Source organism: Ixodes scapularis, unplaced genomic scaffold (genome assembly GCF_016920785.2).
Source record: "Ixodes scapularis isolate PalLabHiFi unplaced genomic scaffold, ASM1692078v2 PGA_scaffold2__306_contigs__length_199485367, whole genome shotgun sequence".
NCBI lineage: Eukaryota > Metazoa > Arthropoda > Arachnida > Ixodida > Ixodidae > Ixodes > Ixodes scapularis.
In genome coordinates, this window is record NW_024609857.1 from 76,491,272 (window position 1) to 76,512,552 (window position 21,281).

The window sequence follows — 21,281 nt, forward strand, 5'->3', positions numbered from 1 at the left end:
AGCGTGTCTGGGCATGTTCCATTCCTAAAAAGCAGGGGGATTTTAAATGCATGATAGGAACCATTGATCTTATGTATTCGATCCCAGGCCTCCTTAGGTGAGGTACTGCTATTTATAGTGGAAGCATAGCCTTGCCAACTTTCCCGTTTGACTTTTCTTCGGACGTAGCGTGCACGGGCCTTCATTTTCCGAAAGGATATGGGGTTATCTCTAGTGGGGTATCGTCTCAGAATACCCCAATCCCGATTTTGTTTCTTGCGTGTCTCTTCACATTCCGAATTCCACCAGGGTTTTGGCCTCCTAGGAAGAAATTGAGATGTCTGCGGGATGGACAACTTGGCTGCTGTGATAATGCGCTCGGTTAAAAGATGATTGAGTTCGTCAATTGTGAGACTTTCGAGACGAGAATATGTTAAAAGCGATGCCTGCTTGAAAAGACCCCAATCAGCCTTGTCAAGCTTCCAACGAGGCGGGCGTGTATGAATTAAAAGAGGTGCTACGTTACAGGTTAGAAGAGTAGGAAAAAGATCGCTTCCACGTGGATTGGAATCCACACTCCAGGAAAAATCTGGAAGTAAGCTAGCAGAACCAATTGAAAGGTCGATGGAAGTTGATGACAAAGATGATGGGCTAAAATAGATTGGCTGGCTCGTATTAAAAAGACAAAGACTTCGTGTGGTTAAAACTGACTCAATTTTTTCTCTGACATCCTGACGTGTGCTCCCATAAAGGGTTGTGAAAATTAAAATCGCCCATCAAAAGGAAAGGCTCAGGAAGCTGGTCTAACAGCGAGTTAAAATCTGAACATTTCAAAGTAAAGGAAGGTGGCAGATATAAAGAGCATACTGTAAGAGCCTTATGGTGCAAGAACCGAACAGCCACTGCTTCAAGTGGTGTGGCCAGTGGAACCTCTGTGCAGGGAACTACTCTCGGGAGAACCACCGCAACTCCCACAGAGGAACTGACAGAGCTCGGACGATCCCTCCGGAAAACCTGGTAACATCTGAAGAAATTCGTATGGCTGGGACTCAAATGAGTCTCTTGCAAGCACAGCGCTCGTGGCTTGTATTCCTCCAGAAGATGCTCTACATCATCCAGGTTTCTTAGAAAGCCACGACAGTTCCACTGTATGAGTACTGAAGCCATTTTAGGCACAAAAACCGGAGCACATGGAACAGTGAGTCAACTGCCTCACTTCGGAGGAGTTACAAGTTTTTCCGATTTTTGTTTCTTCGTAGTCTGCCACTCCATCTCATCCTGGTCAGAACCCGGGGTCGATGAGGGGGCAGACAAGGCAGCGCCAGTGTTCTCCTGAGCCCCGCAGGCAGACTTGCCTGCTAACCCGGGAGGGTCTGTGCCGCGGGGCCCCATATCCGCGGCCACGACCAGAACTAGGTTCAAGCGTGGTTGATGTACTGGGGAGGGTTTCTACCCCATCCATCTGTTCCACCTCTTTTCCTGACGAGGAACCTGCGTGCGAGCCACGCAGCTCCTTGGTTGCTGGCTGCCTCTCCAGGGACTGAGGCCGAGGGCCTCGCTTCTTCTCCTTAGGAGAGCGCCCAGTGTTGACAGGTGCAGACGGTGCTGGCCTGTCCTGAGCAGAGGAAGCAGCTAAGGCGCCCTCCCCGCGAGAAGGGGGAGCCTGCTGATTCTGCTCCATAGTCTTGAAGGGGAGGGCAGGCACGGCTATTGCTGGCCCGTCCTTGACCAGGGGAGCTGCATGCCGCTCCTGTTGATGGCATGGGGCCCTTAGGTCAGCCGCCAAGATCTCAGGAGAGACCTCAGTGGCCCTAGTATCCGAGCGTGGTGCAGGACCCATGCGCACCACCTCGGCGTAATCTCCCTTTGAGAGGAACGACAGCTTCTTCTTAGCTTCTAAGTAGGGGATATTCTCCTTTGCCTTTAAGGAAAGAATTTCTTTTTCTTGACGCCAAAGGGGACAGGTGCGGGAGTAAGCTGGGTGGGGCCCACTGCAGTTACTACAGTGGGCCGCCGCCTCGCAGATGTCAGCAACATGTTCCTGGCTTCCACATTTCGCACAAGTTTCTTTTCCTTGGCAACTGCGTGACCCATGCCCAAAGCGCTGGCAGCGGAAGCACCGTTGCGGGTTGGGAACATAGGGACGGATGCGACACTGGAGATAACCCGCCTTCACAGTTTCAGGGAGGGTGTGTCTCGCAAAGGTCAAGATCACATGCTTTGATGGAGTTTCCTTGCCATCCTTCCGGAACATAATACGTTTGACAGCGACAACACCAGCATCTTTCAGTCCTTCCAGATTTTCTTCCTCGCTAGCATCGAAGAAGTCTTCTTCAGAGAGAACTCCACGGATCGTGTTGAGCGTCCGGTGAGGACTCGCGGACACTTCGACGTCCACTATGCTGGCCATCTTGGAGAGTGCCTCACTTTGAACTTTTGTATTTACTTCAACGAGAAGGTCGCCGGGGTGGAGTTTTTTCGCTTTGTATGAGAACCCGATGAGGTTTTCTAGCACCTTGGCTACCACAAAGGGGGACAATTTCGACACTGGTTTGTCTTCGAGGTTCGAGTGAATGACAAAAAACTTTGCAAATGTTACCATTTCAGGGGCTTTTTCAGTGACTTGGGGCTCAGGGCGAGGCCTCTTAGAAGCCTGCCTTGAACCGGGTTTAGAGAGGAGGGGCGCCATATGAAGGGCGAGAACTTTGGCATCTTTAGCGCACCACCCACCACGGAGTCCACCGAGGGGATAGGTAACATCTCATAACAGGTCTGGCTTGTCTGAGTATGTTACTCTACCAGTGCTACTAGGATGATATAACCAAGTGTGGGTAAAGAGAGAGTTCTGTCGCAGCCCAAGGTTAGCCCTTGCCGCCAAAGGAGTTGAAAAGGAAAGAAGAGAAATGAGAAGAGTGAAAAGAAGGAGAAGACAAGGGTGAAAGAAGGGAGGGGATAGTAGAAGTGGCGACTGACTGAATCATCCTGGTCGGGCCAAGCCAGGACACCCGTCTACGGGAAGCGGGGGCCGAAGTGGTGTATTGCCTCGCCCGGTAGGCCCCGAAAGGTCCAAACCTACCCCGGGCTCGGCTCAACCACCAGGATGCCCTTTTTCCCGGACACGGGAAAGCCACGCACAGCCAGACGTGGGCGGGCGAACCCGCATGGCTCGCGGTCCGTGGAGACGCCACTGTCCAAACACCTGCTTTCATAGGTGCCCCCTGCGGGGCCAACAATGCCCAAAACAAGTACAGGTTGCATTGTGTGGTTGTGGAACTGTCGAAGCTTGGCTCTGAAGAGGGAACGCCTTCACTAGTACCTACAATCCCTACCACCAGAACGCAGACCAGACGTTTTAGCCATACAAGAAATGTGGAAGACCATCACCATTCCGGGATACTAAGCCTTTAATCACACCAACTCACCAGGGGTCATACGAGTCACCACGCTGGTGCGACGCAACGTATTAGCACAATTTCATCCAACTGGTATCGAAAACTTCGAGCACACCTTCATCAAAATCTTGGTGAACAAAAAGAAGAGCCATCGCAGCATGTTCATTCACAATGTTTACTGTCCTCCGAAGACACGACACTCGTTTCACCAGCTCCTGCGCGGCGCCATAGACATGGCCATGCCACCCTGGTCTGGGCCTACTCACAGACCCGACGAAGCCAACTCGGAAAGCCACGGGCGGATGGAAAGACATATCACCAGACCTCACAGGCGGTCACTGCTTGGACTCAGAATGGCACAACACCCTGTAAACTCTGGGCAGTAACCACTACATCCTCAACATTCTCCTGAGACGCGGCCCCACGAAGCCCAAGGGATGGCCTCTGCGAGTAGTCGAGTGGGACACTTTCAGGCAGAAGCTGGACGAAGTGGACCGAGACGAAGAGATCAAGGACCTGGACTACCCATTGGACCACAAATGTCCCACGGACATCCTGTTTAGATCCCAACGTCCGGGTCCCAAACTGGATGTCCGAGGGACAAACATAAGATGCCTTTTTTTGGCTATCACCGAAGTCCAATTTCTCTACTCCGTTGGACGTCCTGCAAATGTCCACTCATGGATTTGTCGGATAGGTCCCGTGCGTGATATTTTTGGGACGCCCGTTTTACCAATGCATTATTTCGGCATTGCACGTCTACAAGATGGATATTATATGGCCCAGCCAGGGGCTCCAGAGGTATATCTGATGTGTGGGAGCGACGTCTGGGGGCTCATGTCACATCATGTAGTTCACCTCTCTCTCGCTGTGTGTGTGTGTGTGTGTGTGTACACACACACACACACGCACACACACACACACACACACAGCGAGAGAGGCTGTTGAAGTTGCCGGCCCCGCAGTGAGGGTGTATATATATATATATATATATATCAGGCACGTAGCCAGGATTTTGGTTCAGGCCATGACAAAATGCTGTATGAGGGGGAGGGGGGAGAGGAGGTCCCAGCAAAATGAAAGATTTCGGGGGGGGGGGGGGGGGGGGGGGCCCGGGCCCCATGGGCCTCCCCCCTGGCTACGTGCCTGATATATATATATAACGGGCGTGGTGGCGGGAGGCCGTAGGCGTGGGTATATAACTGAGAGAAAAAAAACCTTAGTGAAAACAGCAACAACGGACGATTTATTTTTCAACGTTTCGGCCGGAGTCTGGCCTTCCTGATGAAGGCCGGACTCTGGCCGATACGTCGAGGAATAAATCGTCCGTTGTTGCTGTTTTCACTAAGGTTTTTTTTCTCTCAGTTATATATATATATGTATATGGACCACTGACGAAGTGCTGTGCAGAGAAATGAAGGCTGTAGTCTGATATCGGAGGCTCCAACGAGCGGAGGCTCCAACGCGGTATAGCCTGCTGTTGGCACTTTCCGCACATGGTTTGTCTTTCGCGTCGGATTAGCCTGTGACGCCTTGTCGCCTATGGAGTGCAACTTTAACATGCAACAGCCTCATGGTAGTGGGACGGAAGGAGAGGGGGGGGGGGGGAGGGGGGCAGAGGGCAGCCGGTCGGTACTGTTTTGCATGTGGAGGCATGCCAGGCATGTTCCCACTGGTATAGAACCTGTGAGGGCGACTGCTCCTACCGCCCCCCATACCCCCGGGTTCCGGAGTCCCTGGGCCCAGCCATATCCTCCTCGCCGCAGCTGTCCTACAGAGGCTGGAGCTGTCCCGAGCCCCGGCGTCCGCCCTGACCCCCGAGCACCCGACGCGAGTCACGGAGTGTTGAAAATAATAGTTTATATTTTTTCTATTACTTTATAAGTGTGCTTGTTGTTTTTTCCGTTTGTTTTTGTTTACTCCATTCAGCGATTGTCTTGTTTTTTTTTTAGAATAACGTTCGTAACTTTAGCGCACGCTAGAGCTAAATTTAGCGCTTGCGTTAGCTCACGCGACGCAAGAGAGTTTTAGAATAGCGTTTCTCCGCCGCGACGCAAAAGCCCAAGCATCTCGCGCTTGCAACGCCACCAAGATACAGTCACGATTTTTATTTCACACACTAAAAGCTGTAACTTGAGAAAAAACAAGCTTTTTGGTCCGGAGTAACAATTTTACATTTGTTTAAACGTGAGAATCCGACGCGAGCGGTCGACCGGTCGTGTCCGCATGCGTCACCTCGGCAAGAGTGCACTGACCTTCGCCGATAAATGTTCGCTCGTCGCAAGCATCAAGTTGTCGGTGATCGTTGCCCACCTTGATGGGTTTTCCGAACCGAGTGCAATGTCGTCCCGTATTGAAAATCGCAGTCGCGAGGATGCCGCCGAGGTCGCACTCACGACGCCGCCAAAGCGGCCCCAGCCACGATCCTGGGGGCCGCCATTTTTTTTAACTGTGCTCGTCTTGGCTTCAGCCGACTTCTCATCACAAATCCTCCTTGGAGGAGCACAAAGACCCTTTGCGTACGCACGAAATTTCTGAGAAATAGCGTGCGCTAAAATAGCGCACGCAAAGCGCAAAACGTGGTTTGCGTTCGACGCATGCGCAGTGCCGACGACGCTATCCTTTGCGTACGCAAAGTTTAGCGTGCGCTATTCTAAAACTCCCTATTGAAGTAGTAGCCGCAAGATCGCCATCGTCGTCACGACTCCTTTGTTCTCGCTCACTCGCCTCGTACAGTCGGCGCTCCCAGGTTCGCGCGCTTTTTTTTTTTACAGTTATCGTTTACCACCACGTCGTCGTCCGCGGCAAAGTGAGTATGCCAAGTTGTGTTCATTTTAGCCGGTTGATGTACTGTTTATGTACGAATTCGGATATACCGCCATTTTGTATGTAAGTGTGGCGAAGTGTGGTTCTTGTCCGTATTGGATCTGCTGGTTTCATGTATCATGCCGCGCTCGCTAGGCGCATACGCTTGTGAAAAAGCTGCTCGAGAAACAAGAAGAACTCTTGAACTTCTTGGGTACGCTGGCGACGACGACGCACAGGAGACAGAACATGAGGGTGTTCAAAATTCTCCCGAGCTACCTCCGAGATCCGCCGCCGTTGAAGATACCAGCGAGCACTGCCGCCAAGAGTCCAGGCGCGAAGAAGATTGCGATAAGGCTTGTTCGTTCGGTGAGTTTGTTGAAGGCGGCCTGCCAGGTCTGGGTGCTTCCGAGTGCAGCGAGGCTGAAGAAGGTACAGGCACGCCGGCCGGGTTCCAAGACTCGTTGCGAGAGTGGGCAATAGATCATGGAATTAAGAGAAGGCCACTGACAGCTCTCCTCAAGCTTTTAAGAAGTCGGGGTGGAATGCCCGACCTACCGAATGATGGACGCACGTTGTTACAGACACCTCGCAGACCACATGAGCAATTCCCCATCAGAACTGTGGAACCAGGGAAATACTGCCATTTTGGACTCGCTGCTGGGTTGCAACATGCATTGTGTCATGTGGAGAAGTTGCCAGCTGTACTTTCCCTCACTTTTAACATAGACGGCTTGCCCTTGTCCAAGAGCTCCAAAATGCAACTCTGGCCTATTCAGTGCTTGGTTGGTGGGATTGATGATGTAGCACCATTCCTTGTTGGTGCATTTGCAGGGCACTCGAAGCCAATGTCTTCAAACGATTTCTTAGTTACTTTCGTTGAAGAGCTGCAGGCACTGCTTTCACAAGGTGTCACTGTCAATGGCAGTCTCGTGCAAGTCAAGGTGAGGTCCATCATTTGTGATGCTCCTGCACGAGCCTTCATAACAATGACGAAGGGTCATGGAGGCTACAGTGGTTGCCCAAAGTGCACGGTCGAGGGCTTGTACTTGGATGGAAGAGTAGTGTTCCTTGACATGGACTGCCCATTACGCACAGACTTAAGTTTCAGGCAGCAGCATGATGCAGAACATCACAAAGGAGAGTCCATCCTGTTGAACCTGCCTATCAACAGTGTGCACGATTTGCCCTTGGACTATATGCATCTTGTGCTGCTTGGGGTCATGAAAAAACTGCTTTCATTGTGGACTTCAGGACCACTCGCTGTTCGCTGGGGGCCGCTAGAGCGGCATGCTTTTAACGAGAAAAGCAAGCAGCTGCGTCCTCACATTCCAAGCGAATTCCCGCGAAAGTCTCGAGGACTAGATGAAATAGACCGCTGGAAGGCAGTTGAATTCAGGCTTGTTCTTTTCTACACTGGACCTTTGCTTCTGAAGCTGTGCCTGACAGATCGCCTCTATCAGCATTTTTTGCTCCTCCATGCTTCTCTCTCAATACTTGCCAACCGACAGCTTTGTCACCAGCATGCCAACTATGCTGGTGAACTCCTGAGGTGTTTCGTTTCTGATTTTGCTGAGTTGTACGGAGATCACCATGTATCTTTCAACGTACATTGCCTCATACACCTTGCCTCTGATGTTCAAAGGATGGGGGAGCTTGATTCCTTCAGTGCATTTCCCTTCGAAAGCAACATGCAAGTGTTGAAGAAGCAGCTTCGCAAGCATGGGAAACCTTTGGAGCAGCTGTGCAATCGAATTGCAGAGGCACGGACAAAGACGTGCAGAAAGTCCTCTGATGGTGGGAAACTTGTGGACCTCAGTCATCCTCACTGTGGAGGGCTGCTGTTGTCGAAATGTTGCCCTCCTGAGTACCGGATGCTAACATGTGGGAACTTTAGAATTTCTCTAAGTGAACGGGACAATTGTTTCTTGCAAGATGGCCATGTAGTCATTGCCAGGAACATAGCCCACATGAAAGGCTCAAATGAGCCATGCATAATTGGCCAGGAGTTTCTTGTCAAAGAAGAACTGTACTCTGCACCCTTTGAATCCTCAAGACTTGGCATTTCTGTTGTTTCACACCTGTCTGAGCTAAAGCCATGGCCTTTGCGTAACATCCAAAAAATGGTGAAGTTGACTTGGGACAGCAAGTTTGTTACTTTGCCAGAACTGCACACTGGTTAACGTCCCTGAATTTGTTACATCATGCGGACTTTGCGGCCTGGCCTAGACAGCAAGTGCAAACAACATCTGTTTCGTACATTTAGGTTAGTGTTAATGCAAGAGCTAAACTTTCTGAAACTTTCCGTTCAATGTTTAAATTTAGATGACTTGTTTCCATCGTATGTAGACCGCCTGCTTCCTAATGAAAATATCTGACATTTTCTATGTGCTATTCTCCAATTGTCAGTAACCAAAAGTTTCTTTTTTTTTTTTTTTTTACAGATGCGATATGCCATTGTTGAGTTCTTGGGCCTTGAGCAGGTTGAGGTCGTACCAGCCTTGTGGGTCGACGATGACCGCTGTGCATGGCCGAAGCATATCAAAGGAGATAAAGTGACAGCAATGGTGAGGAAGGCAGCACCGCCAGATGCATTGTGGCAGCAGTTTGATGTGTCCGTCAAAGGGCTGTTTGGTATGTACTATTTCAAGGAGCATGGGAGCCTTCCTTGGAACCTGATATGATATAAGAAAGCTGACACAACCAACTCTTACTTTTAGCAACATACGAACAAGCACGAAAAAAACTTGAACGCAGCCAGTACACCTCAGACCTGAGCAGCGACAACGAAATGCCCCCAGGCAAGAGAGTGAGAAGGCCGCCTCCCCAATGGTCAGAGTCTGATGCTGACCCAGCACCAGCAAGGCCGACTAAGAAAGTTCAACGGAGAGTTCCCACAGTTCCAAGTGATTTTCCCCAAGGTAATTTGACCAGGATCTGACTCCTGTCTGATGCTGTTGAATGACAATGTCATAAATAAGCATAGTCTGCTGCATCCGAGGTGCAACCCAAGACACTTATTTTCCAGCCATGGTCTCTTCTGTTCAAATGCAGAGTAGCAGCTCTACGGGGAGTGAAAGTAAGCACACCTCAACTTTAGTGTGTCTTTCATAGCGTCTCTCGTGCCATTAATGCTATGCTTTCCTATTCAAATTTGTGATATTTGATAGAAGCTTGACTGTGGTTTTGTGTATATGAGGTCCTGACAAAGCTAGGTATGTACCTAGGGCAATGCAGATGTCACTAGCCGACGCTAGTGCCACAGATGGCCCTAGCGTCGGCTTCCATGCAAAGCATTTCATGCTCATACCTACCCTCGGGGAGGAGATAGGCTGCTCTATTTTTATCTCTGTGTTATGACAGTATTAGCAAAGTTTGTGTCCCTAAATTTTATATATAATTTTCTCTTGTTAATTTGGTGCTGTACTCCAGATCATGCAATGTTTGCATAATCTGATGGCCATCAATAGCCAAGTCTTTTCTTTTTTTCTTTGTTTTCGTTACGCTTTAGATGCAGGCAACCTGCCTGATCACCCAGGGAGCAGTTCTGATGACCCCTGTGTGCACGGTAAGAGCCTTTTGTACTGTCTAGTTTTGAATTTTTCAAAAATAAAAATCCTTATCACTTAGGTTGCAATTAAAGGTTCCCTCTCGCCTGTTTCTAATCCAAGGAGAAATATTCACTATCAAGTTCTTAGTGCAGATATGGACAGCTTTCAGCAGAGCATTAATTCCCACTGCGTTTGTGCGCTCTACAGGTGACAGGCAATCACGAGCATCCTCTTTTGAAGCCTTCGATGACTCCAACCTTACAGACATAGGTAAGCATTTAAAATAGCATGCCACTTTTTCCGGACCGTAGTCTGTGGACTATACATGCCTAGAAAGCTCATATTTTACACTGTGCGGACTATCTGAGAACATGAGCATATACCTATGTTCCCAGGTTTCTAAATTTATGTCCATTCTTTTGCAAAAACCCACTGCTACTAGCAAAGCCTGCTTTGCTTGTAAGAAATTAATTTAAAAGTAATTAAATTATATTTACTGTATGCAGTGTAAAACATATATAAAGGTGGCACAAGATATGAAATCAAGCGAGTGTTTTGCTCTTGTATTCAACAATACAGTTTATTTCATTTTTCATCCTATACTATCTGCAACTTATAAGCAAGTTTCAGGCAAGTAACAGTTTTTTTTTTGTTTTTTTTTTCAGTTACAGACATTGGGGGCTCACAAGAATCAGTCTCTTTTAATGAAGGTATTGTTAAATCTTCAAGCCCTCTCTGAGTAGTTAACGTTGGGGCTGGGAAATTAATTTAATACATTAATGGCTCACTAAGTCTCAAGTGATTAATCGTTAACTTGAATTTAATGTCAGTTGAGCAGGTTGATCTACTGGCAATTGTCCCGTTCAAACTTCATCACACTCTGCAGTTGACAATTTTTGTAAAAATTGGTGTCTTACTGACAATGTGTCAAAAATATACATAGGCTTTTCTAAATGCTACATATGAGAAAGCTCTCCGAGAATAATTGAAATATTCAAAGATAGGTTGGCATCCATATTTTAAGCTCTGGCACTTATGTCAAGCTTCACTGCTTTGCACCAATGTTGTAGGATGAACTTTCACTGTCTTGAACAGGCATACCCTGAGAAGTGGCCGACGCGGTTGAACACCTCTGTTTCATGGTCCCGCGGAAATTTTGCTATTATAGGTTTAATTTCATTGGATACAATTCATTATAGGTTGCCTCATAATTTTATATTGTGGTGCCAACGAAACAATATTGACCTATATGCGTATAGCAATGATACACAAATATCCTGAGTGTTATTGATACTTGTGAATTTCTAGGGCATCAGGCAAGAGGGAGAGAGGATCCACAAGACCAGGGTAACTGCTTTTAGCATTTATACTGAAACAGTTGCATCCAGTGGACCTTTTCTGCATTAGATCCTAAGTTCATATAAATGTATCAGACAGTGAAAGCTTGGCACAAGGCATTCTTTCTACACACCTAGGCCAGTTGATAGAGAGACAGTCCGATATAAATTTTGTCATGATCGGATAGTTAAGCAAATAAGGCTGAAATTTTTCATTGGTATATAACTCTTGCGTCCTTTGTACCTTTCACACTATTTGTTTCTTCTTTAACTATACAAAGAGGGCCAAAGAAATCTAACCCACTTTAAGAAAATCACAAAAATCAGTTTCACATTTATAGACACTGTAATTTACAACATGTGTTCAGCTAGGCAGTGAATTTGTTTTATAAACATTTTGAAGAAAAAGCTTTCCTCAGTAAGTTGCAAATAAAAATAATAAATATCCTATCGTCTAGCATGGAGTTAAGCCTATTCCAGACCGGAGCTTAAAAACATTGTTGTGGGGCATTTATCAGATGAACTGGGTGACGAAAGCAAAGTGACAATGGTCTCCTTTCCTACACTACCTGTGTTAGCTTCCTAAAACGCCCCAATGGCCTGCAACAACGTTTTCAAGTTCCGATCCGGAATAGGCCTAAACCCATGTATGTCCATAAAAAAATGTAGTTTTTATTAATAACTTTTTACTGATAACAGTTTTTTTTCCACAATAAAAAAAAACGCAGTGTCTAGCGTTACGTCCGACGGAACCCGAAATAAAAATTAAAGTTACGTCCGACGTAACTTTACGTAAGGATTCGAGTTACGTCCGACGTAACCCAATATGTAAATTAAAGCTACGTCCGACGGAACTCCAAATAGATAATAAAGTTACGTCCGACGCAACTTTACCTCAAGGTTTCGAGTTACGTCCGACGGAACCCAATGTGAAAATTAAAGTTACTTCCGACGGAACTCGAAATAAAAAATAAAGTTACCCCCACCCTCTGCCCGTTTCGACCTGGATGAGTTTCGTACTGGCGTAGGTCGTGGCGGTCGTGGTACCGGCACGCCTTCATGTAATTACCACTGGTTAGCGGTTGTACTGCAACTTTCTCATCTACAGCTTCTCAGGCTCGCAGCACGCGTGCTGCGGTTTCCATTTTTAATGTTTTTCTTTTCTTTTGCGTGTCGCACCTAGGAGGAAGTGGGTTCATATCTAAAAGCAAATCGAAAAAAAAGAAAATTCCTCTTAAAGGGCACATGAAAAGAAAAAAAATTTTTTTTAAACGGCTTAGATGGAAAAAGGATCTCATAAAACGATTTTACAACGAAGAAAAAAAAATTTTAGAGCTATATTTACGGCGCGAGATGATTTTTTGTCAAGCGCGGTGTAACGCTCCTCCTTTCCACTTTTCTCTCTCGCGCCTGTGCGCTCCGCGGGGAGGCGAGGTAAGCCGCTTGGATTGGCTTGGCTGCTCGGCTAGAAAACGTGCCACTTCCTTTCAACTTCGGCGCGCACTGTGTTGTTGGGTTTGTGTGCTGGTGGTGGAAGCGGTGGTAGTCTGCTCCGCGTCTTTTACGATGGATCCCGAGTTGAAGCGCAGACTCCTCGACCGGCTCGGGCAGCTAGGGCTTCGCCCCTACGAGAACACGCCTCGCAGACCAGGGAACCCCCCTGCGGAAAGTTTGGAGGCCAGCGATACGCCTGCGGTCAGCGTTGCCGGCGGGTCGCGGCTCCCGCCCGAGTCTTCGAGTAGACTCGAAGACACGCAAATGCTCGTCTGCCGGTACCGCATGTTTACTGAAATCCTCCTGGTCACGATCACGAGAACTGCAGCCTTTCGTCGAGCAGCGGCGTCGCTTTCGTTGAACCGGCATGTCAAAAACAACACCGCGCCGACCGTGCTCCGCGCCCCTTCGGAGAAAAAATGGCGGTCTTTGTTTAGTTTCGTAAGCGTCAAAACGGAAGTGATGATTTTCTTATACTTAAAGTTTCTCAAAAGTCAAAATATTTTGTTACAAAATAAGTGCAACAAAAAAATAAAGAAAATAAATAACTTTCAAAGACCATAGAAAGCTTTCGAAAGAGCTGAAGCACCACGTGATAAATAAGGGCCAGTCACGTGATAAATATGGGCCACTTTTCCGCGGGGCCCGCGGGCGCCAACTACAAATTCGTATTACGCCGTAAATATAGCTCTAAAATTTTTTTTTCTTCGTTGTAAAATCGTTTTATGACATCCTTTTTCCATCTAAGCCGTTTAAAAAATTTTTTTTTTCTTTTCATGTGTCCTTTAAAGGAGACAAAATTCGCAGAAAGGAAATGAAAAAACGAGAAAAAAAAAGTGTATGTAACGGGTATCGAACCCGTCGGGCCTACGCAGCTTCTACATACGAGGAACACACTCCAACCCCCTCGACAAATCTGGAGATACAAATAGAGCCGCGATTTTGACCAATTTATCAACGCTGCATTGGACGTCATGTAGAAGTAATTATATATATTTTTATGTTTACGTCGTGTTTCGGCCACAAAGCGTAACATTCAATAAGGTTCCGTAGGTTACACAGGCCGTAACTTATTTCCGTCGGACGTAACTCGAAACCTTAGGGTAAAGTTACGTCGGACGTAACTTTAATTTTTATTTGGAGTTCCGTCGGACGTAACTTTAATCTTCATATTGGGTTACGTCAGACGTAACTCAAAACCATGACGTAAAGTTATGTCAGACGTAACGCTAGACACTGCGTAAAAAAAATGTATTACCTAGGTGGACCCTTGTAGTAAATTAGACTATCACAGGATGAGAGACTGATTTTTATATTTTACTGCGATAGCAGTTATTGGGAGCCTTCCAATAAAATCCTCCCTACGCCTATCGCAAAACAATCGTGGTTCTGTGATGGCCTCCTAGATGGTGCTATGGTCCCGCTGGATCTACGCAAAAAACAAGTGCAGTTCTGCAGCCGTCTTCTAGATTGCATTACGGGTTCCATCACTCTACACTCTAGTTCCAGCATACAATGGCAGCGCCCCCTTCCTCGCTAGTTTTCCGGTTTGCCTGGGTATGTTGCATGCTCATTCTAACTTCCATTGTGTTGCATTGCGTGGCGGTCTTCTCAATGATGCACGACGCATATACGAGGTAATTGCATAACATTCCTAAACGTTCTATTGCATTTCCGCTGTTCTCACAGTGATTCATGTCACGCCTCAGTGTGATTATGACAACTTTTTTAATGTGGGTTAGATTCCCTTGGCCCTTGCTACATATTAACATAATGAATTCTTAGCATGTGACAAAATATTTTGTAGTTTGTCGTCGTTCAATTTTGAATTCAGCCTCTATATATTTTTATGTTCATTGGTGAATCATGCAATGCCTAATATGAATGATCATGTAAATTATGTTTTAATTAATTGTTTCCTTTATAGAACAAGGGTTCAAGCAGCACGTCTTGAGGCTCCTCAACATTGTCCGTTTCATGGTCCAGCAACATGGGGAAATGCTGAACAAGCTCTGTGAGGTCCTTCCAAGCCATGCAGTCGTCGTACGCCCCCGTCTCGTCGAACAACCGTTCAACAAGCTAGACGACCTCTTTGCCTTTGACAAGACGTTGGTGAACGAAAAGGCGGCGATGCTTGTGAGCACTTTAATACAGCTACACAGAGTCAACAATGCTGCATTTTCTAAAAGAAGGTGCTATACACTGCAGGGCAGTTCAATGAATGTCTACCTACACGTGATGAGATTCTCTCTAAATGAACCCGAGTAGAAGTGCCAAAATTTGGCAACTTCGTAAATTGCCTTTTAAAAGTCTGGCTGTGCTTTGGGTTCTACATCTGCATGGCATTGTGATGCAACAGTTGCATATGGCTGTAATATCTGAATGCATGGCAACTCTGTCATGCATCTTTTTGCTGCATGGTTCCACCATAAAAGGAACTATGCAACATATTGCTTTTCAGCAATATCTTCATGTCTTATACAAGGTGTTTCAGCTAACTTGTGCCAAGAGTAAAAAAAAAACAAAAACGCTGGTGCATGCTAAGCCTGTTGAACCAGCACAGTATTGTTCACGGTCCTACAGGCCGAGTCATAATATTTTTTGCGATGCGACCGGAAAACCTGGAATTGTCAAGGAATTTTGGATCATCTGGGAAAGTAAGAATTGTCAGGGAAATCGTCAAGACTCTGGCCAAATCAGAGAAAAAGGCCAGTGCGAGTGATGCGGTGGTGTGCAATGAAGCCCAAGAGTCGTGCATTGACGTGGCTGCGCTAAATAACATTGCCAGGAACTTTGTTAAACATGACCTTTTTTATAGCAACATAAGGACAAATTTCATTACATTATTTTAAATTGTGAGCTTATTCATATATTATGTGTTTAATAGCAGTTGTAATATTTCAACACTTCTGTAACGGTCGGGGAATTTGATCGAAATAGTCAGGGAAAACCTGGAAAAGTCGGGGATTTAAAGAAAATATTTTGCTAGACACCGCGGTTCATAAATAACTTTTTAAATATATATTTGGGTGCAAACCCCCAATATAAACATTGTAGAGCATGCTGAGATACTCCTAATCAGGTTGTTTTCATGAGGATGGCCTTTGTGTGTCTAATTTTATTAAGCTCTAATGAAGGCGCACGAGATTCTTAAAAAATCTCACGTGGCTATTTGCTAGCGTGCTGTGATGTTATCTCTGTTCTACCCCACCTAACTAAGATTATTCAGTCCAAACATAAACACTGTCATGCATTTTATGCAGGTCCAAGAATTCAGGGAACTCGGAGGGAAAACGGCCAGCAAGGCGACAAAGAGCATGCTAGCGCACCTGCTCGGCGACCAACTAGCTGCACAGTTTTCGTGGGTGGGCCGGAAAGGCAAACAGAACTTCTCGTCCTTGAGGACTGCCACTGCAATTGTGGGTAAGTTAATATATCTACACTTTCTTTTCTATTACTCAGGCCAGTGGCGAAACATGCATGCCCCTCCAATTAATCCGAGCCTGGCCCAGCATCTTTTTGATATCAGCCCCCCCAGAAAGGTTGTCTGTAATCTGGGCCTGTCCATAATTAGGCTTGCGAGGTTAAAGGGGTGCTGGACTGAAATTTGTATTTTAGAAACCAGGGCAGCAAAACCGTCAGACAGGACACTGCGAACCCCCCGAAACATTACTTGTGCAGCAATATCTCAAGCGAATGGCCGTATTTTTTAGGGGCGCGTGACGTCACATTTCTAGCTAAAAAAGTTTGGAGGATAGGAAGCAGGCTCGCTTGTGCAGCAGGGAGGTGAAGCCCCCCCCCCCCCCCTTCCAAAAAAAAAAAAAAAAGAAGCAAGGAATGCATCGTCGCACGCCTAATTGCTACATGAATTTAGCCACCCATTTGCTGTATGATTCACGAATAATGGTTTGTAGCGTCCCACCTAGTTTTGTGATATCAGTATTTCTGTTCAGCATCCCTAATAATTATATTCATTAAGTTTTATGCTTGTTATGGTCTTTGTCAGCTTTATCCCAACATAGCTTTCACTGCTTCGAAATAAATTTGTCCACCCTTTATCTGAAAAGGATGCAGATGGTCAGTGGATGTTCTACAGCTGTGTCATCTAAGGCAATCAATAGGGAGGGAAGTGCATGTGACCCATCTGGCCCGAATGCTTAGAAAAACTAAACATTTGTTCTGTGCTGGGGTTTAACCTCAAGACTCCAACGGTCTTTTTTATCTGTTGGTGGACCTTCTTTACAAAAATTGTGTTTATAATAATAAGCAAAAATGCATCTATTTCTCCAATTGTTATCAAACTGGCTGTCGAAAGTCCAGACATTGGGTTGATCTATTGACGACGCAGTATTCAATGGGAACACTCACATTCATTGTGTGAGGCATCACAGGTATTATGTTATTCATACACACTTATTAATTTCAGCTGCTGGAAGGCAGCTGCCGGGAGGAAAGGATGCCATAGAAGAAGCCATCAAGTCGTGGCTCCGTCACGCACCTGAGCGCATGGCCGGAAAAAAAGAAAACCGAAGAGAAGTCGACCAAGCTGACGGTATGCTTCCTGCCAGTCTGTAGTGTAAGGCTTCCAAAGCTTTGTCGCTATAGATGCCTATGGGCTACAGCATGCGAGGTCGTCATTATTTCATGGGCAGTGCTTCCTTCAATAAATTATTGTAATTAATCATTCATATAACTGCCACAGTATTTCTTTAATACAGTAGAATGTTGGGCATCCCCCAGTTGGGGCAGTAGCTACGCCGTTTCAGAATGGCTGGAGATTGTGTGCTGAATTCCCTGCCAAGGCAACTGCATTTTCATGAGGGGAGATCCTCAGATGCCTAGGAATATCTAGAGCGTGCCACCGTGACATTTCCTATACCTCATAGTTGTGCCGAGTCATGATCATATTTAATTTTTCATCTTGATGTATAATACACTTGCAATAAACCATTTATTGCTAGTCCACTTTTTGGCAGAGTAGCCTTACAGTTAGAAAATTGCATACACATGGAAATGTAGAATAAAGGCAGTCCTATTACAAGGTGCGCACTTGTACTACTCACGGTTAGTAGTTGTCTTATTGGCCCTGTTGCAAGGTGCCAGCCTATGTTTTGGTTTCCAACGATCCTATCTTGTTCAATGGGGTCCAGCACTTCTCTTCATACACATAGTTCGCAATCTAGTTCATGGAAGTCGGTGGATAGTAAACAAGTCCGTGCTAGGACCAAATGATGCCTGTGTGCTTGGAATTTGATCTCAGTGCATTTGGTTATTAATATGTTATTTCAAACTTTCTATATTCGCAATCTGTCCTCGTGTTCAGGGAACGCTTCTCTCAAACACAACTTTTTCTATAATACTATACTATTCTGTTTGTATTCATGAGCCAGACGTGCAAGCAATACATTGTTCGGATCAAAATAAAAATTTCAAAAATGTTTGTATCGAAAATTATATAGAAATTTTGATGTGTGTTTTTCAGAAATAAGTTGGTAGTGGAAGAGTAAGAAGGGACTTGTATGACTGTCATATAGGACCTAAAACACCACATTGAATTTTTTTAGCACATTCTTGTTTGTGCAAACCTTTTTGTGTGTCGCCTGGTTAAGACACTTGTCATTCCTCAGATCGCCATCTATAAGCCACCATCGTGCTTGTTTAGCATGGCCTCTTCAGCCTTTTAGTTCAATGCATAGCAGCTGAAGTTCTTCTGTTGACTGGTCATTTTCTCACTTTTATGGAGCACACCATAGTTATTTATACTCACTTAACCTCAGTTAGAAGGGCTAGTATGCAAGAAACACCAAAATAAACTCTAGTGACTTTTTTCTTTGAATTTCCAGATTCCGAGTAAACGGAGCCAGCAACCGGATCTGCAACACCGTCCGACGACTGCAGCAAGCCGCACCAAGGCATTTACTTGTCTTTTTATTTTTATTTTGAAGTAGTGACAATGGTTTTTGTTGTTTTATTCATTGGAGAGGCCACTTCTTTGTTATCTAAGTGCACCTTTTAGTCATTCACAGCTTGTTTGTAGTTTGGTTGTCTAATTTTCTTGGACCTTTTACCTCCCGATATGCCAGCAAAGGAGGCTGAGCATAACAGCGTCCAACACTGCCAGGTGGCCCATAGTTTGTCTCCATCTAAAGTGGACCGCAGCAGACGCTTTAAGCCATCGCACCAATCTAGTTGCAGAGGCGTGACATATAAACTTGCAGTTGAACGCCAGATTATGTGGCGCTTGTAAAGGCCCGTTCACACTCTTGCGACCGAGTAAGTCCAAGAAAGACAAGACCGATTTTTAAGCCTCTTACAACGTTTTAGGACCGGATGCGCTGCTGCGGAGCTGGTCCTAAGACGTCGTAAGAGGCTTAAAAACCGGTCTTGTCTCTCTCGGTCGTACTTGGTTGCAAAAGTGTGACCGGGCCTTTTGTGTCAATTTCTCCAAGCTAGATTGTCTTCGGCGGCTTGTAGCGCCCGCCTCTGTTCATTTTAGGATGTGACAAAGTGTTTGAACTCTGACAGTGTTGAGCATTCTAGTCTTCTAGGGAAGGGCGGGGAAAATGTGCTTTTCATTTCATTTCACTTCTGTTTTCTGAATAGTATATAAATGACACCAAGCAACATTTATTTCTCCTAGGTGAAGGAAGCTTAACGAGATAAGTCTATGGGAAGTTTACTGCTTTCATCTGAATGAAGCTTTTTTTTTTTTATCAAATTTACTACCTTTCTTTACAATTTATTGAGAACATTTTGTTTAGTGTGTTAGACTTTGCCCCGTGGTTTGCGAGTTATTTCCTCCATGCTCTTTGTGAACCCATGTTTTGTGTTCTGCTATGTTTATACCGTTTTGTACTTGCCTACATGCGATTCTGAGTGTTGTGAAACTTTTTTTTCTGCTTTTTATGACGGAATTCGCATATACTTTAGTGTTATAAAATTAAAGGTTGAAAACTAGTGACACTGCTTGAGAATGTGGCACAACGGTGAAGCGTTATTGTTCCTACTCTTGTGATTCATTTTAAACTGTGATATCTGCACGGGCTGCATTTCAATTGTTTTGTGTCAACTTGCGTGGATACCTGCTTACCTTATTTTTACCAGGGTTCCGTCAGGTACAAGAAGTATCTATGATATGATGTTCCCCTGCTAGTCTGAATAAAATGTTATTCCTTGCATCACCCAAAGACTTTCTTTCCATATGTATCTGAGGCTTTGATAAGGCCACATTTTTATCTTTCAGGAAGAGCTCTTCACCAAAAATGCATTATATATTTCCTGTGCTAATGCTTTCCAGTAATCAAAGTGACTGTATGCCACTAAACATTTGGGCTGGGAATTCTATTCTAGAAATGTATTTATTCATGTATGGCACTTTACTGTGGAATTGTGCATTGTGTTTGTACTCATGTTTCCTTCTTTCATTGTTGGTTGGAGGCTGCAGATTGAATTTCTGAACATCACGGTGACACTAATATATTCCAGGTTTTAACGACACTACACTGTGGTGGCAGGCTGTTTTGGATTACTTCTTTTTCAGTGTGATATCACCATCTTAATATATTGACATTGAAGCGAACTGCCAGCTGCTTTGATGTTAATACATTAGGGCTGTGATATCACTGAAAATTAGTTACCCACGACAGGTTCACAATCTTAATATATTGACATTGCAGCGAACTGCCAGCTGCTTTGATGTTAATACATTAGGGCTGTGATATCACTGAAAATTAGTTACCCACGACAGGCACCCTACCACCGTAAAGTGGTGTCGTAGAAGTCTGGCATATATTGCTGCTATAGTGATGTATAGAAATCCAAAGGTGCAGCCTAGCCTACTGAAGAAACGATACTTGAACGCAAACACACTACGCAATATCCGAGTGAAGAGACACATGAATTGGTGCATTTCCAGAATAGAATGCACACTCCAAATTCTTAGTAGCAGCATCTCGGTCGCTTTGATCACTGGAATGCATTGATCAGCAGCCTGACCAGTAGCCCAGGTCAGCTCCCCTGAAAATAAACAGGATGTCCCACAGGCATCCCCTGGACATCTGAACAGAAAAATCGGATGTCCGAAGGACGTCCGAAAATCCGGTTTCGACGTCCGTGGGATTTTTGTTGGTACATCGATTTCTTTGCACGGGACCATCCTACGGATGTCCCTAGTACGTCCCCGGGATGTTCGTGGATCTCCTACGGACGTCCAAATGTCTGTTGGCGGATGTCCAGCGGATGTCCACCGAACATCTGTGGTCCAATGGGTAGTGGACTGCAGGCACCAGAGAAGTTGAAGCCTCAGCCACAAGAAACATTCCCGAGGAAGCAAATCTGACCGCGGCGGACAGTCGGCTCCTGCACCTATAGGAAATGAAGACTAACCTTGAAGCACGCTTAAGGCGACAGCAAGGAAATCGTCGGATTTCGACGAATCGTAACATTGTACAAGACCATCGACAGTCATACCACTAATTTCACAACTCAGCAGTGGGAAGACACCTGCAACGAGTTCGAAGGAGCTCCTAACACTCCAAAGACGTGGAGCATCCTTCGGCATCTCCTCGACCCCGGACAAAGCCGAACCACAGTCCGAAATCAGATGGAGTGTATCCTGAACTCCTTTCAAGGGAGATGGAGAAGAGCTTGTCTAAGCAGTACAGAACAAGTATATCGGGCGAGCTCCGCCGACGCATCCGATGGAATACACGGGCCAGCCAAAC

The 21,281-nt window shown here is 45.8% G+C and overlaps 1 protein-coding gene across 1 annotated transcript; it reads left to right on the forward strand.

Annotated features, from left to right (window-relative positions):
• The first annotated feature begins 6,461 nt into the window (after nt 1-6,461).
• On the forward strand, nt 6,462-18,843 carry LOC115326005. Its single transcript, XM_040205842.3, has 12 exons — nt 6,462-7,120; nt 8,621-8,810; nt 8,897-9,097; nt 9,205-9,255; nt 9,688-9,744; nt 9,935-9,997; nt 10,393-10,437; nt 11,036-11,074; nt 14,486-14,694; nt 15,822-15,981; nt 16,985-17,110; nt 18,402-18,843. Exons 1-12 carry the CDS (start codon nt 6,722-6,724, stop codon nt 18,410-18,412), a joined length of 1,551 nt encoding a protein of 516 aa, XP_040061776.1. The 5' UTR covers nt 6,462-6,721; the 3' UTR covers nt 18,413-18,843.
• Nucleotides 18,844-21,281: the final 2,438 nt, after the last annotated feature.

Coding starts and splice junctions, on each gene's coding strand:
- LOC115326005 (XM_040205842.3), top strand. CDS start 6,722: ATGCCCGACCTACCGAATGATGGACGCACGTTGTTACAGACACCTCGC. Junction 11,075..14,485: donor AGAGGATCCACAAGACCAGG/GTAACTGCTTTT, acceptor TTTCCTTTATAG/AACAAGGGTTCAAGCAGCAC. Junction 15,982..16,984: donor GACTGCCACTGCAATTGTGG/GTAAGTTAATAT, acceptor TATTAATTTCAG/CTGCTGGAAGGCAGCTGCCG.